This window comes from Indicator indicator, chromosome 2 (assembly GCF_027791375.1).
Source record: "Indicator indicator isolate 239-I01 chromosome 2, UM_Iind_1.1, whole genome shotgun sequence".
NCBI classification, from domain to species: Eukaryota; Metazoa; Chordata; class Aves; order Piciformes; family Indicatoridae; genus Indicator; species Indicator indicator.
Genome location: NC_072011.1, coordinates 63,295,742 through 63,312,475, shown reverse-complemented (window position 1 = coordinate 63,312,475; position 16,734 = coordinate 63,295,742). Strand labels below are relative to the sequence as shown.

General features: G+C 43.1%; 1 protein-coding gene across 17 annotated transcripts in view; it reads left to right on the top strand.

Moving 5' to 3' along the window:
- Positions 1-16,734, top strand: part of NRXN1 (neurexin 1) — a 767,737-nt gene that overhangs the window by 304,122 nt on the left and 446,881 nt on the right. For all 17 annotated transcript variants that reach the window (XM_054395842.1, XM_054395825.1, XM_054395833.1 and 14 more), the window contains 2 exons: positions 2,913-3,296; positions 16,230-16,433. In XM_054395842.1, coding sequence (XP_054251817.1) covers positions 2,913-3,296; positions 16,230-16,433 — 588 coding nt within the window. The remainder of the gene's footprint in view (positions 1-2,912; positions 3,297-16,229; positions 16,434-16,734) is intronic.

Here is a 16,734-nt window from a genome sequence, read left to right as displayed (position 1 = left end):
CTAACAGTTCTGCCAACTCTGCAGTAAAAGGACTGGGAAAGAAACATAAACTAAAAAAGAAACCAAACTATGGAGCAACTGTAAAGGTCTTTGCTCACAGTTTTCCCTTGAGCATTGTTTAAAATGTTGTTAGGCTGTTTGCCATATTCAGGGGTAACATTGCAAGTGGTTTTTTTGACCTAATTGCCATTCATCCTTTGGAAATCAAGGCCACCAGGATGGTCAGAGGGCTGGAGCATCTCTCCTGTGAAGACGGGCTGAAAGAATTGGGGCTGTTCAGCCTTGAGAAGAGAAGGCTCCAGGGAAACCTTAGAGGTACATTTCAGTTTATGAAGGGGACCTACAGGAAGGCTAGAGAGGGACTTTTTAAAAGGGCCTGTAGTGATAAGATGAGGGGCAATGGTTTGAAAGTGGAGCAGGGGAGATTTAGGTTGGACATCAGAAGGAAGTTTTTTGCAATGAGAGTGGTGAAATACTGGAGCCTGCATTTACAAAGTACTTAGGAAAGTTTGCATTACCAAAGAGAGTGGTAATTTGGATACCCACAGCAGTGGGAGTTGTATGACTGCCTAGACATATTTTCTAGCAGGTCACCTGCAAGCTAGGATAACTTGTTAAGTGACAGCATGAAATCCTTGATGCACAAGGGTTTTGTACTGTTAGATAGACTAAAGTCTGTTTGTGTTACAGCCATAATTCTTGTTCTGGACAGTGTGGTAGATGATATTGTAGGTCAAGCTCCTACATAACAGCTGAGACAGAGTTATGAAAGCTTGGAGTCTTCTGCAGGTGCTGTTTGACTTAGTGTAGCTCTCAACAAACAAAGATTAAATGAAGATAACTTGCAGTTGTTTGATTAAGGGTAAAACACACAGTGTGTAGGTCAGTTGAAGTGTCACAGATATGTCCAGCAGTAAATTTGGAACAGCCCAGCAGGGTAACAGGGATTCTGTGGCCATGCAAAACATGAAAAAGATGCACAGAGGAGTTTTTGCCTGGTGCATTTTTCTACCCATAGTCATTAGATGCTATGGTTACCCCAAGATTTCTGAGGCCTTCTCCCAGTGAGTATTTAGGTGGTGGCATTTCATGGGGAAAATAAAAGGTTCATTTTAGAGATTCACAGATTGCATCAGGTTGGTAGTGACCCTCAAAGACCATCTGTGATCCTATCACCACAGGCCCTTCTAAACAGTCCCTCCCCAGCCTTGCTGTACATCCTCTTCAGGTACTGAAATGCAGCTCTAAGGTCTGCCCAGAGCCTTCTCCTCTCCAGGCTGAACAGCCCTAATTCTTCCAGCCTGTCTTCATAGGGGAGGATTTCCAGCCCTCTGATCATCTTCGTGGCCCTCCTCTGGACCACTCCAGCAACTCCATGTCTCTCTAAAGATCCAACAAAGCTGTGGATACCTTTATTTTATCTTATTAAATCTCTTCTGATTGTAGGGAGAGGCTCTTTATGGTAGGACTAGTACCCAGCCTTTCTAAACTCTCTATGTCTCAAAGTCTCACCTGCGAGTTGGTTCTCCTGAGACACCTTTGCCCCAAAGAGCTTTTACTAAAGGTCCAATCTGTTTAAATACTCTTTCTGTCCATACTGTTGAAATTGCCCCCTCAAACCAACCAAAAAACCCAGCCAAATATGTAGCTGTCACCAGACTCCACTGCTAAAAGAGAAGCTTGAATTTTAGGATGTATCCAAGATCTTTTCCTGATCCATGTGTTTTAGCTTGACACTCATGGTTTAGTGTTTGTGCTATCAAAATTCTGAATTTATTATTCTCCTGCACCACAGTGGAAGTATTTTTGCTGCTCATTTTTATCTTCTGGAATCTGTGTCAAGCTGATAGTGGAATAGTGAATCATGTTAGTTTTATAGTGACTTATATCATGTTTTGATTTATATTTTGCTGGCTTTTGCACCTATAAGAAATGGGAAGGAGACTCTTTTGTGAAGATTCTTTTTCTCCAAGTGATTTTTTTTGTAGCAAATAAAACTAGATTGCTTGACCTAAGAGTGCTCCACGTGCCAAATTTGGGGTTCTGCCTATTCAAAATGTAAAAAGAAATCAGATGCCTCATTAAGTTTTAGGAGTATAACAAAGAGAATCTTTATAGTTGCTTGCACTTTCTTTGTTGAAACATTTTGTAGAAGCAGAACTTTATTTTAAGCTTAACTTTATTTACTTTTTGAAACTTAAGTTGGAAAAAAGTCATTTCCATTTCCTGAGTTTCTCTATCCATCCTCTCTCCTTTTCTTTGTACCATGCACACATTCCGAGGTGTCACAGGTATTGGGTTTTTTCCCCTCTAGGAGCACCTCACTATCTTCTTAATGATTGTCTGTCTGGCATCTGATGAGAATATTTTCCTTCTGCACTTAAAGAAAAAAAAAAAGTCTTATCCAAAGCTCACTGCAAGTGGGGAGAGTCTTTTAAAACTCTGTGTCTTTGGATCCAAACCAAAGCCATGGATTTGCCTCCCATGTTGCAAGCTGCCAGTGCACCCTCAGCCTTAGAGCTTTGAGGCACTTACGAGGCAGTGAAGAGATTTTTGTGTGGTTGTTGCTCAAGCAGGATTTTTCTGTAAGTGCCTCTGAAATGCTTTCCCCCTACCCTTACAAGATTATTAAGCTAATTTTGCCCTTTTGTTGGGCCCATGCAGTATTGTGCATAAACATTTTTACATCATTCAACTTGCTGGCAACATTCATACTCCATCGTAATTAATGTAATGAAGTGGATTATGGCATAGCTGTACAAATGCAGTATCTGTGTTTCATTTCGAGATATTTGGCAGGAGCTGACATGGCATGTAGATTAAGGAGTGGAAAAAAAAACTCCACACAACAGTGTCAAAACTCTTTGAAATGTCTAGAAAAATCACTCACATCATTATCTTTTTCTTCTCAGGGACCATATCTGTGAACACCTTACGTACACCGTACACTGCACCAGGGGAAAGTGAAATCCTTGACTTGGATGATGACTTGTATCTTGGAGGCTTACCAGAGAACAAAGCAGGCCTTGTCTTCCCAACAGAGGTGTGGACAGCACTTCTCAATTATGGATACGTTGGCTGCATTAGAGATTTATTTATCGATGGTCAAAGCAAAGACATTCGACAGATGGCTGAAATTCAGAGCACAGCTGGAGTCAAACCCTCGTGCTCAAGAGAAACTGCAAAGCCTTGCCTCAGCAACCCCTGTAAGAACAATGGTGTGTGCAGGGACGGGTGGAACAGATACGTGTGTGATTGCTCTGGTACAGGCTACCTTGGCAGATCGTGTGAAAGAGGTAAGTTGCAAGAGGAGGCTGTGCTTCTGTTGATAGAATTCTGCTGCACAGTGATTAAACGTAGCAAAATGTCATGAACTCTCCCAAGGCAGAAAAGGCATCTTAGATTTCACTTCATCTGAGATGGAGCCCTGCTCTAGGCCAAAGAGAAGGAACTCAGGAGGAAAAAATTTTAGGAGAGTTAGGATCTTAGGAGAGTTTCTAAGTTGCATGAAGAAGTATTAGATGGCTATGGCAGAGGGTCAGTACTGCTAAATGTCTCTGAGAAACATCTCCTGCTGTGTCTCATCACACGGTGCTGAGTTCTGAAAAGCTTTCTGAAAGTCAATTCAGATATTATTGGGCTGCTAAATGGTGACATTACAGTTGCAAACTGAGGTCTTGTTCTCTGTTTCTGTCAATACCACTGTATCATTAAATCATGTAATCACAGAATGGTAGGGGTTGGAAGGGACCTCCTGAGATCTTCTAGTCCAACCTCCCTGCCAGAGCAAGATCACCCAGGCCATACAGCCAAGAACACAGCCAGGTGGGTTTTGAATGTCTCCAGAGAAAGCAGACTGCACAACCTCTCTGGGCAGCCTGCTCCAGGGCTCCAGAACCCTCACAGGGAAAAAGTTTTCCCTTCTGTTCTGAACTTAGAACCTCCTCTGCTCCAGCTTGCGCCCATTGTCCCTTGTCCTATCATTGGACAACACTGAACAGAGCCTGGCTCTGCCCTCCTGACACTGCCCTGCACATTTTTATAAACATGAATGAGGCCACACCTCAGGTTCCTCTTCTCCAAGCTAAAGAGCCCCAGCTCCCTCAGCCTGTCCTCAGGAGGGAGATCTTCCACTGCCTGGAGCATCTTTGTGGCTCTGTGCTGGACTCCAGTGCTAAACTCTAGTGCTAAACTCTACAGGGCAGCTGAAAGGATTCATGTAAGTAGGAAACCAATAATAAAGCTTAGTTAATGTTTTAGGTGTTTCTTTTTTGTTCTCATTGAACTGGAAAATCCCTGGAAGTGTTCAAGACCAGGTTGGATAAGGCCTAAGAGCAATCTGGTCTAGTGGAAGGGTGTCCCTGCCCATGCCTGGGGGGTTGGAACTAGATGACCTTGAAGGTTCCTTCCAACCCAACCCATTCTATGATTCGGTGCCAGCAGTTGGTGTGGGGTTTGTTTGTTTTTTCTTTTGACACTGCAGTTTCTCTTTAAGCCAAAATCCAAACCTTAACTACTATCTGGGTGAGTAGGTTAGGTCCTACTGTCTGGGCGTGTAGTGTAGATCTTTCATAGATTGGTAGAATTCCATCTGGCCTGATTCATTTTTCTAGTTTAGTTAAGATAAAACCCAAGTGGCTTCTTGTAAAATAAAACCCCAATGAATGCTTTGAGTTGCATGTAAATAGAAATGTTCATTTATGTAGGATTAGCAACAACATATTATTAGGATTTGCAAGTAGATTCTCAATTTCTTCTGGGTTTTGTGGTTGGTTTTGTGTTGTGGTTTTGGTTTGGTTTGAGTTAGGGTTTTTTTGTGATTTTTTTGGGGGGGTTTCTTTGAGCTTTTGTTATTTTTTCCTTTTTTTCTGTTTTTTTTTTTTGTTTGTTTTGCTTTGCTTTGTTTTTGTTTGCTTGAGGTTTTTTCTTTTTTCTGCTTTTGGTTTGGGTTTTTTGTTTGAGGTTTTGTTGGATTTTTCATATTTTTCTTTTTTTTTTCCTCTTTGGGCTTTTTTTTTTTAATTTGAGGGTTTGTTTTTTCCTTTTACCTCTTTTTTTTTTAATTTGACTGGTTTTTTTCCCTTTTTTCCTTTTTGTTTGTTTGTTTTGGGTTTTTTGTTGTTGTTTGAGGTTTTGTTGTCTTTTTCCGTTTTTAATTTTTTATTTGGAGTGGGTTTTTTTGAGGTTTTGTTGGTGTTTTCCCCTCTTTTTTTCTGTGTTTGGGTTTGGTTTGGGTTTATTTGCTTCTCTTTTTTTGGGTGGTTTTTCATTTGTTTGGGATTTTTTGTTTGTTTGGCGGGGTTTTGTTGTTTTGGTTGGTTGGCCTTTTTTTTTTTTTTTTCTTTATTTCATATTTTTAGATGCCGTTGGCTCCCAGCCAGTGGTTAAGAATCTCCCATATTGTTGTGTTCCTGGTGGAGTGAAGGTGGCAGAGGGCGTAACCGAGCTGTCTGAAGCATTACTACAGCCTTCAGTTAACCATGTCTCGTGTACCACCCTGTGGCTAAATTCTGCTATTACAGATGGCAGAAGAAAGGATTTTTTTTCCAACTTGAGAGGAAGGAAATGTGTACATTAGAGACCAAAACACATGCAGAGCTAAAAAGAAGTTAAAAGCAGGCTACAGCATAGCAATTCCTCATTGAAAAACCCATATTTGACAAAGAGTAATATTGTCCCCAGCCGAGAGACTCCCAACACAAGAAAGATATGGACCTGATACGGTCCGTAGGAGGGCAACCAAGATGATCAGAGGGCTGGAACACCTCTCCTATGAAGACAGGCTGAGAGAATTGGGACTGTTCTGCTTGGAGAAGAGAAGGCTTGAAAAGACCTTAGAGCTGCATTTCAGTATCGGAAGGGGACCTACAGGAAGGCTGGAGAGGGACTGTCTAGCAGGGCTTGTAGTGATAGAATGAGGTGCAATGGTTTGAAACTGGAGCAGAGCAGATTTATGTTGGACATCAGCAGGAAGTTGTGCACAGTGAGAGTAGTGAAAGATTGGAACAGGTTGCCCAGGGATGTGGTTGAGACCCTGTCACTGGGGACGTTCAAGATCAGCCTTGATGTGACCCTGGGCGGCTTGATGTAGTTGGAGGAGTCCCTGCTGAGTGCAGGGGGGGTGGGCAAGATGACCTGTGAGCGTGGCTTCCAACCCAATGCAATCTGTGAATCTTCTCTGTCTCCTGTAATTTACTTCCAACCATCTTCCAGTACAGAGCTTGATTTTTTCCCAGTGCGTTCTGCTAGTGGGAACGGTGGTCCTGTGGGAATGGTGTTGGCTTGTCTTGCAATATTTGGTTGTTGTCCAACAGAAATATGTGCAGCAGTTGAGACAGTATGGATTCGTTTCCTGCTCTTGAGTTTCCCTCTCCAGAGGAAACTCCACTGAGAGGAGATCTCTTTCCAGTAATATTCATGTCCCAAATGACCATGCATTAATAAGATTATAGCTTTTGGGATTCTGGAAGTGGTGTGTTGGCATCCTACCACACAGAGTTATTGTAACTGCCACCCATGTGCAGTAACTGATAAACTTCTCTATGTAGTGATAGAGGCAACACAATTCTAATTGGTCCAACTAATTAAAATAAAATAGGATCCTGGTTCATTTCCACAAACAATGCAGTTCCACAAAGGAAAAAAAGAAAGCAGCAGAGTAAAATATTGGAGCTTAAATAACTGGAATAGTTCACTTAATGGGAATTGATTTAAGATATCTTCAGCAAACAAAAGGATGTAGCTGCTTTTTAGAAGCATCATTTATTTCCCATGCTATTTCCATCCATGTGTGGATACATCAAGTGCAACACAGTATCTGAAATAACTGTGGTAAATTCATCAGTGCACAAAACCCACGAAGACAACTCAGTTCTGGTTTAATTTCAGTACCTGTGTATATACACACACACACACATGTGGGTTTTTATCCCATTGCAAGTTATTCTTGGGTTTATTCTTCTTTCTCAGTAAGGTTGAACATCAGCAGAATCTGTAGATTGGCTTTAGTGGATTAGGGGAAATACAGCAGATGGGTGGGCAGATATCATAGCAATGTAATTTGGCTTCCTATCTTAATTTGATTGTGGATCACTATGTGTGAGTGCCTCTTGGCAAAGCCTTTTGCAGGTATATACTTTTGACTGCATTGCTAGGAGCAATGCACAAGGGGAAATTCTTCAGGCAGTGATAAGAAAAAAGTAGGCAGGCAATGAAAGATTTATTAAAGGGACATTTCTGAGGAGAAAATAGATTTAAATTGGAGTGTGTGTGTATGTATACATTGTACATGCACACATATACATTAAATAAAGGAATGTAGCTTTCATTCCTTCTGTTATTTCTGGTTTAAAGTTTAAAACAAAATAAATCAATAAAAACAAAACCCAACCAACCAAACAAAAACCACCACCACCAAAATAGTGGTATCATAGAATTGTGGAATGGGTCAGGTTGGAAGGGACCTCAGAGATCATCTGCTCCAACCTTCTCACCATAAGCAGGGACACCTTTCAACTAGACTCAGCAGCTCAAAGCCTCATCCAGCCTGGCCTCCATCTGATGAAAGATGCTGTGAAGAATCATGTGTTCAAAACACTGTAATAATTCCATTTTTAACTTCAATTGCTTGCTCCTCTGTGTTAGAGGTCTAGAACTTTTACAATGTGGCTTGGGACCTCAGTCCTGAAATAACAGCAGCTTAGAATTTGGGAGAATCCTAGAATGGCTTTAAGTTAGAAGGGACCTCAGCGATCATCTACTCCAACCCCACTGCCATGGGCAGGGACACTTCTCAACTGGATTTGGTTGCCCAAGGCCTTATTTTAGGAGGAGTCATTTTATCTTTTGTTCATATATCTAGTAACTTGTTGCACATCAAGAATGGTTTCCAGCAGACCCTTGTGATTCACTTGCAACTGCACAGCAATCAGGGCAGCGGTGCTTAGCTGAGTGCACACCTATGGAGAGGACAAACCCCTATGAGTTAAAAGTTTCACCTGCAGCCATTGATGAATATTCACAGAATGTATAGGATAAAACCCATATATATTGCTGTTTGCAGGGCAGGATATTGTTGCTCTACTTGTAAATAGAAAAAAGTCAGAGAGCAAACCTGAATACTTGATTAGTTGTGGTCCAAGTTGTTCAGGTCCTTCTTGGCATGGCTGTGGACTCTGCTGTCTGTAACTTTCTGGACACACGGTCTGCAATACAGTCCTGATGTTACTGCAGACACTTGGAAACTGAAAAAGCAGGAGGGAAAAAATAATGATTGCTTCTTTGGTACTTCAGAGGCACTGCCAAGGATCCAGAGGAGACAAGATCCCTATTTGATTTGCTTGAACACATAGAATCATAGGATGTTAGAGGTTGGAAGGGATCTCTGGAATCATCTAGTCCAAGTGTCCTGCCAAAGCAGGAGCACAGGAATGCATCCAGGCAGGTGTTTTGAAAGTCTGTGGAGAAAGAGACTTCACAACTTCTTTGAGCAGCTTGCTTCAGTGCTCTGTCACCCTCACTGTACAGAATTGTCTCCTCATGTTGAGGTGGAACCTCCTGTGTTTCAGCTTGTACCCACTGGTCCTTGTCCTAGCACTGGACACCACAAAAAAGATCCTGGCACCTTCATCCTGACACCCATCTGAAGTGTTTATAGACATTGATCAGATCTTCTCTCAGCCTTCTCCTCTTCAGACTAAGCAGCCCCAAGGCTCTCAGTCTTTCTTCATAGCAGAGATGTTCAAGTCCCTTCATCATCTTGTAGTCCTTTGTTGGACTCTCTCCAGTAGATCCCTGTCTGTTTTAAACTGGGGAGCCTAAAACATGCAGTAATCATCTGTTGTTTGTTAAAAACTCACCAAGGACTGTGTTGTTAAAAACAACAGAAACTTGACTGCAAAAGTCATGAGGAAAATGACTGACATTAAAATGCCTCATCCATGCTTCTGCTTTAAATAAGCTGTGAATTGGTGAATGGCATCTATTGGGAAAATTCTTTCTCCCCTTAAATATCTGGCTGAGCATTTCTGAGATTGGGAAGAAGTATAGGAAAGTTTCGTAAGGGTAGGTGCCTCAATCTCTTCAGCAATTTAGGTAATGCCAGGTGAAGTGACAAAGTAAGGTCATGGAATCCTCTTCCACAGAATCACAGAATTATTGAGGCTGGAACAGACCTCCGAGATCATCCAGTCCAGCCTATGACCTAACACCACCACACTGACCAGACCATGACACTGAGTGCCACATCCAATCTTGCCTTAAACACCTCCAGGGACGATGACTCCACCACCTCCCTGGGCAGTCCATTCTAGTGTCTAATTCCCCTTTCCATGAGGCAGTGCTTCCTGACATCCAACCTCACCCTCCCCGGTACAGCTTCAGGCCGTGCCCCCTTGTTAATAACTACTGCATGCATTTATTTCCTGTCCCCAAAATAATTTGTCAATAATCACAGAATCCATCAGGTTGGAAGGGACTCTCCAAGGTTATCTTGTCCAACCCCTCCTGCAGTCAGCAGGGCCTCATCAATAATATCTTGTAAGGGTTTTCTGCTATTTTTCTGTTCAATCCTCTACTTCCAACACTGAAGTGATAGCTAAATTATTGTTCCCTGCCATGAAATCTCTGATTCTTTTAATGCACAGCACATTCTGACCTAAACTTATGCTCTATTTGCATTTAATAATTGAGAGGAAGCTGACTAACACTTATGTGAGAAAAATTAACAGTGTAGAACTCAAAGAAAGATGAGAGACAGTTGGTCCAATTAGTTGGTCCAAAGAAAAGAAAAAGTCAAAGGTAAGGGTAAAAATGAATACACAATTTTAGCCAAACTGTTTCTTTGAGGTTTTTATAACTGGTGTAAGCCCCTCTGCTTCTCCTCAGTCAGCTCACAATCTTACTGACCAGGTCTTGCAAGTTAGCAGAGATTTTTCACTCTGAGGGTGGTGGGACTCTGGAATAGGCTGCCCAGGGAGGTTGTAGCTGTCTCCTCCCTTGGGGTATTCAAGGCCAGGCTGGATGAGGCCTTGAGCAACCTGGGCTGGTGGGAGGTGTCCCTGCCTATGGCAGGGAGTTTGGGACTAGGTGATCTTTAAGGTCCCTTCCAATCTAAACCAATCTATGAATCTCCAGAGGTCCCTTCCAACCCCTACCATTCTGTAAGTGATTTTCAGAGGTGAGAACAACGCTGAGTCAAGTGGAAGTGATGCTGGGATGAGTTGATGATTCACATGGAAAAATCCAGGTGTCCAGCTTTAGAGAAGAACACAATATGGACAAAATATCATTCAGCCTTCTGAAGGGAGCAATCATTTAACACTGGTTAAACAACAAAAGCTTTTCCTAACAATACTTCTACCAGCAGACTCATTTCCAGTGAATGAACTGCACAGAGCTGTACTTCTTATTTTAGGAACGTGTTGTGTCTCCAGTCTTCAGTCATGGCTCTCAAGGCTGTGCTAAATCTTCTTTGATCAAATCATCTCTGCTTCCTGCCAGTTTTGTAGCTTGTTTGGGTTGGTCTGGGTTTGGTGTTTGTATTTTTTTTTTCCTGTGACTTTGTACTTAGAGGAGCTGGTTGACATAAGGGGGTTTCCTCATTGCCCCAGACCTTTTAAGTCATTTGATCTTCTGTTCTGTCTCCTTGGTCTGTTCTTGGAACATCTGTTGTCAAAATGACTGGCACAGTATGCTTTAGCAGGATTGAGGATCTAATCACATCAGGTCTGTTTACCATGATGATAAATACTCACAGGTCATCTCTGATTAAATTAAGGCAGTTCTTTCTCTCCTCTTTCTGTCATTTTCTAAAGGACTGGATAATTCTAGGAAGGCTGGCAAACAGCACCAGTGCTGATGCTCACAACTGGCTTTCCCATTGTCAGAAGATAAGTTTTTAGCAGCAGACCCCTGGTGTTTTTAAATGCTGTTCATCCTGGAACATCTGCTTTTTGCTCAGCTTCTGAAAACTCTAAATACTGTTCAGGTGCCTTTTTTTAACAGACAAGATCAAGTACTTTCTTTTACATTAGCATACGTACCTTCAAATTTTATGCCCAATATCTTTAATTACCTAAATCTTCTTTACCTTGATCAACATCTCAGGAGCATTTCATGAATAGCTAGATACAGGATCATAGAATCCTAGAATGGCTCAGGCTGAAAGAAACCTCAGAGATCATCTACTCCAACGTCCCTGCCTCTCAACTAGACTTACTTGCCCAAGGCCTTATCCAAACTAGCCTTAAATATCTCCAGAAAGGGAGCATCTAAAACCTCCCTGGGCAACCTATCCCAGAATCTCACCACCCACAAACTTCTTTGTAAGCTCCAGTCTAATCATACTCTTTCTCAGCTTCGAACCATTCTCCCTTGTCCTGGCTCTAGACACCCTGAGGAAAAGTCCCTCTGGAGCCTTCCTGTAGGATCTCTTCAGGTATTGCAAGGCAGTTTCAAGGTCCTCCCTGAGTCTTCTCTTCTCCAGGCTGAACAACCCCAGCTCCCTCAGCCTATTGTGAACCTTTGTTTCTTTCCCCACTCTCAAACCCAATCAAAAAAATCAAATCACCTCCCAGTGAAAACTCTTTTGACTTGAACTTTCTTATTAGGCTGGTGATAGTTAAGTGTTCCATCTGCTTCACATAAGCATTTCAGGTTTAGAATTTGCTGAAAACGTTACAATGTGCATGGTCGGAAATCAGCACATCTATAAATCACTAATCACAGAATGTTGAAAGTTGGAAGGGACCTCTAGAGATCAGGTCCAACTTCCCTGCCAAAGCAGGTACACCTAGAGAAGGTAACAGAGGAAGATGTCCAGCCAGGTTTTACATGTCTCCAGATATGGAGAAAACTTGTTGAAATGTCCTCCATTCCAGCAGCACATCTGCACCATGCCCCATTGCCCTCTTGAGACATAGAATCATAGAATTGTCAGGGTTGGAAGGGATCTCAAGGATCATCTAGTTGCAACCCTCTGCCATGGCCAGGGACACCTCACACTAGATCAGGTTGCTCAGAGTCACATCCAGCCTGGATGTAAAAACCTCCAGGGATGAGGCTTCTACCACCTCCCTGGGCAACCTGTGCCAGTGTCTCACCACCCTCACGGGGAAGAATTTCTTCCTAACATCCGATCTGAATCTACCCATTTCTAGTTTTGCTCCATTCCCCCCAGTCCTATCACTACCTGACAAAGTCCCTCCTCAGCTTTCTTGTAGCCCCCTTCAGATATTGGAAGGCTACAATAAGGTCTCCACAGAGCCTTCTCTGAATAGCCCCAACTCTCTCAGTGTGACCCCCCACTTTCCTCTCCTTTGGTGCAGGAACACAGACAAAGAACTTTGGGTTTACCCTGTACTGCAAACCTGGGAATCCTTTCCTTGTGGAGGTTCTGGGGTGTGCATTCTTCTCTGCAAGGAACCAGATTAGGTTTGCTGCTTCTCCTAGTGAGCATTTGGCAATTGCAGCAGGGAGTCTGCATTCTTCTGTCTATGAAGTGCCACGTCGACATTAATAATCCTTTTATTTATTCATTTTCCCAATATCTAACTCTTTTCTTGCAATATTGATTGGGGAAGTCTGGAATTATTAATGAGCATGCCATCTTCTCATTTTTGCCTCCAATATGCTCAGAGAATGAATGGAACATTCTGTCCTGCCATGGACTGTGTAGGCTGGAAGTCCTGAAGCGCTTATCTGTCATTAACAGTATGCAAGATATGCAATGGAAATGGCTTTGGACAAACTCTCCTAAGTATTTATGATTTCAAAAATATGCTAACACCATTACTGGGAGCAATTTTATGCCAGTGTTTATTTATAGACTCATAGAACTATAAAATTGTTTGAGTTAGAAGAGACCTTAAAGATCATCTATTTCCAACCCCCTTGCCATTTCCACTAAACCAGCTTGCTCCAGACTCCTAAGTGTCTCCATTATACTACAACTAGTTGAAGCAGAGAGTAGCTTCCTGTAGGTGTTCTCTGCTGTGTTCTCTTCCATTCTCTTGTGGTCTGTTTTGGGACAAGTAACTGATATTTTGTTCAGTGAGTTCAGATGTCGTTGGGATGGCATCTTTTTCTAAGAAAGATTCTGCAGCATCCTGTTTAGACCTCATCATTTACAGATTCACAGCTTTGGGTTGGAAGGGACCCTCAAAGGTCATCTTGTCCAACCCCCAGGTACTCATCAGGGACACCTCCAGCTAGAGGAGGCTGCAAAGAGACACAGATCTTGAATGTCTCCAGGGACATCAACCTGGAGAACCTCAACCACATCCCTGGGCAGCGTCTTCCAGTATTTCACCACTCTCACTGTGCACAACTTCCTCCTGATGTCCAACCTAAATCTCCCCTGCTCCAGTTTCATTGTCCCTCATCCTATCCCCACAGGCCCTTCTGAACAGTTCCTCCCCAGCCTTCCTGTAGGTCTCCTTCAGATATTGAAATGAAGCTCTAAGGTCTCCCTGGACCCTTCTCTTCTCCAGACTCCAATTCTTTCAGCCTGTCTTCACAGGAGGTGTGATCCAGCCCTCTGATCGTTTTGGTGGCCCTTAAACAACTTACAAGGTTGAGAAATTTTGAGTGGATTAAAAAAAAACAAACCAAAACAAAACAAAACAAAACAAAAAAACCAAACAAAAAAAACCAAAAACCCCAAACGTTACAGACATGGAAGAAGTTGGAAAGTCTTGTGAATTAGTGGTAGGTAACCAGTTAGATATGCATGAAGTAAGGCACATTGAGGGAGTCTGTTTTGTCATTCATGCCTTGTAGTTAGGTTTGTATGTTACTGGGCAGCCTCCTGAAGTTCCTGGTGGAAGCTTGTTCAAATTGAAGATGTCTCTGCTTACTGCATGACGGTTGGACTAGATGGCCTTTAAAAGTCCCTTCCAACCCAAACCATTCTATGACTCTGTGGTCTGCCCACTGACTGTTGGCTTGGGGTAAAAGGATGTTGCTTGTTACACCAATGTTGTGCCAAGGCCAGTGAGTCTACAAGTACTTTCCAAAGGCTGTGGTGATTAACTGGCCACGGTGCTTGATCATCCTGCAAGGAAGGTCTTCCTAAGAAGTTTCAGAAACAAGAGTGTCCTTTGTTTTCTAGGAATTGCTGTGCCTCCCCATGAGCAGAAATCTAGTCCTACCTTTCTCATTACCAGCCTAGAGGCTGGGGAAAAAAAAAAGGCTTTGTGGCTGGTTGCTGTGGTCTAACAGTCTGTGACCACTCCATGCCAGAGCCACTCACCAGGAGGGTTGCCTGTGATGTCTGCAAGTGACAGTTAAGTGCTTGTCCCAGGGGTTTTAACATCTTACCCTTAATATGCCAAGTCCAGTCACAACCCTCTTGCTGAGGCTGTCATAATGATCATATGAACGTTTTGATTCTACCATACCACAGTCATTGTGGTCATGAAGCAATCTGGGCTCCCTCCAAACCATGCTAGGGGTTCAGTTTCAGGCAGATTTTTACTAACTGGATGCTGCTTGTAAGAGTGGTTGTAGAAAATACCAATAGATTTACACTTGAAGTATCCTAAGGTGGATGATAGTCAGCTATGACTGTTAACAGGCTTTAAGATTTACCTGAATATCTTTTCCTGTTTTAAATAGTACAAACCTAGTCTTGCAGGCATTTCTTTACATGTGATTTTTGTCCGTCTGCTCAAGAGAGGGGATTCTGCCACTCTGCTCTGCTCTAGTGAGACCTCACCTGCAGTGCTGTGTCCAGCTCTGGGGGCTCCAACACAAGAGAGACATGGACCTGCTGGAGTGGGTCCAGAGGAGGGCCAAAAAAGATGATCAGAGGGCTGGAGAACCTCTGCTATGAAGACAGGCTGAGAGAGTTGGGGCTGCTCAGCATGGAGAAGAAAGGCTTCAGGGAGACCTTAGAACTGCATTTCAGTATGTGATGGGAACCTACAGAAAGTCTGGGGAGGGACTATTTACAAGGGTCTGTGATGATAGGATGAGGGGCAATGGTTTGAACCTGGAGCAAGGCAGATTTATGTCGGACATCAGGAAGAAATTTTGCACGATGAGAGTAGTGAAATGCTGAAACAGGCTGCCCAGGGATTGAGTTGAGGTTCTGTCCCTGGAGACATTCAAGATCTGTTCTGTAGTTAGCCTGCTCTAGTTGGAGGTGTCCCTGCTGAGTGCAGGGTGGTTGGAGAGATGACCTTTGCGGGTCCCTTCCAATCCAGTGCAATCTGTGACTCTGTGAATGATGTAGGCATGAATGGCTGGGTCATTGAAGAGCAGGCTGGTTTCTTTGAAAAGCACCCAAATATGACACTTGGGGGGAAAAAAAAAAAAAAGCCACCCAAACAAACTAAAACAACAACAACGAAACCCCAAACAACAAAATAAAGCCTAACCCAAGCTTCTCTATGTTTGACAGTAATACCAGGGATTTGCAACATGTAACTTTTCAGTGTCACACCAGGTGAATATACATTTTCCACCTTCTCCTGGAGCAGTTCCAATCAGAGTATATCAGAGGTTGGAAGGGACCTCGAGATCATCAGGTCCAACCCCCCTGCCAGAGCAGGATCACCCAGGGTAGTCCACACAGGAAAGCATCCAGGTGGGTTTTGAAAGTCTCCAGAGAAGGAGACTCCACAACCACCCTGGACAGCCTGCTCCAGGGCTCTGTCACCCTCATAGTAAAGAAGTTTCTCCTCATGTTGAGGTGAAATCTTCTATGTTTTAATTTGTATCCATTGTTCCTTGTCTTATCACTGTGAACCACTGAAAAGAGCCTGGCCCCCTCCACTTGACACCCACCCCACAGGTATTTATACATAATGATGAGATCCCCTCTCAGTCTTCTCCTCTCCAGACTAAACAGCCCCAGGGCTCTCAGTCTCTCCTCACAGGGCAGATGCTCAAGTCCCTTAATCATCCTCATGGCTCTCCATTGGATTCTCTCCAGCAGGTCTCTGTCTCTCTTGAACTGGGGAGCCCAAAACTGGACACAGGATTGCAGGTGTGGTCTCACCAGGGCAGAGTAGAGAGGTAGAAGAGGTAGAAGAACTTCCCTAGGCCTGCTGGACACACCTTTTTTGATGCATCCCAGGATCCCATTGGCTCTGTTGGCCACAAGAGCACATTGTTGTTCCATGGAGAACTCGTTGTTCCCCTGCACTCCTTCACTGTGTAATCCTTCCCACCCTCCCCACAATGTCGTCCTTCGCTAACCATTTTTCCTCTCTCTGTGTTTTCAGAGGCCACAATTTTAAGCTATGATGGAAGCATGTTCATGAAAATCCAGCTGCCCGTGGTGATGCACACAGAGGCCGAAGATGTCTCTCTACGGTTCAGGTCTCAGCGAGCTTATGGCATCTTAATGGCCACGACCTCGAGGGAATCTGCAGACACCCTTCGCTTGGAGCTGGACGCAGGCCGAGTCAAACTGACGGTCAACCTAGGTAACAAACTCTTCCTCCAAGAAAATTAACATTTTTTTTTTTCCTCTTGCATTTTTCTTTTTCTTCTTCTTCTTTTTTTTTTTTTTTTTTTGCTTGCAAACATTTACCAAACAGCCTGTTTTAACACCCAAAGTAAACTGAAACAATCTATAAAACACCTGTCAATGCAACGTTTTGCCTATGTCCCTCCACCAACCCATGCCCATCCTTAGACTTTGGTTTTATTTTTGCTTTTTTTTTCCCCTTTTGTATCCTTTTTTTTAGAGCCTCCACGTTGACCCATCACAATATTTTTGTACTC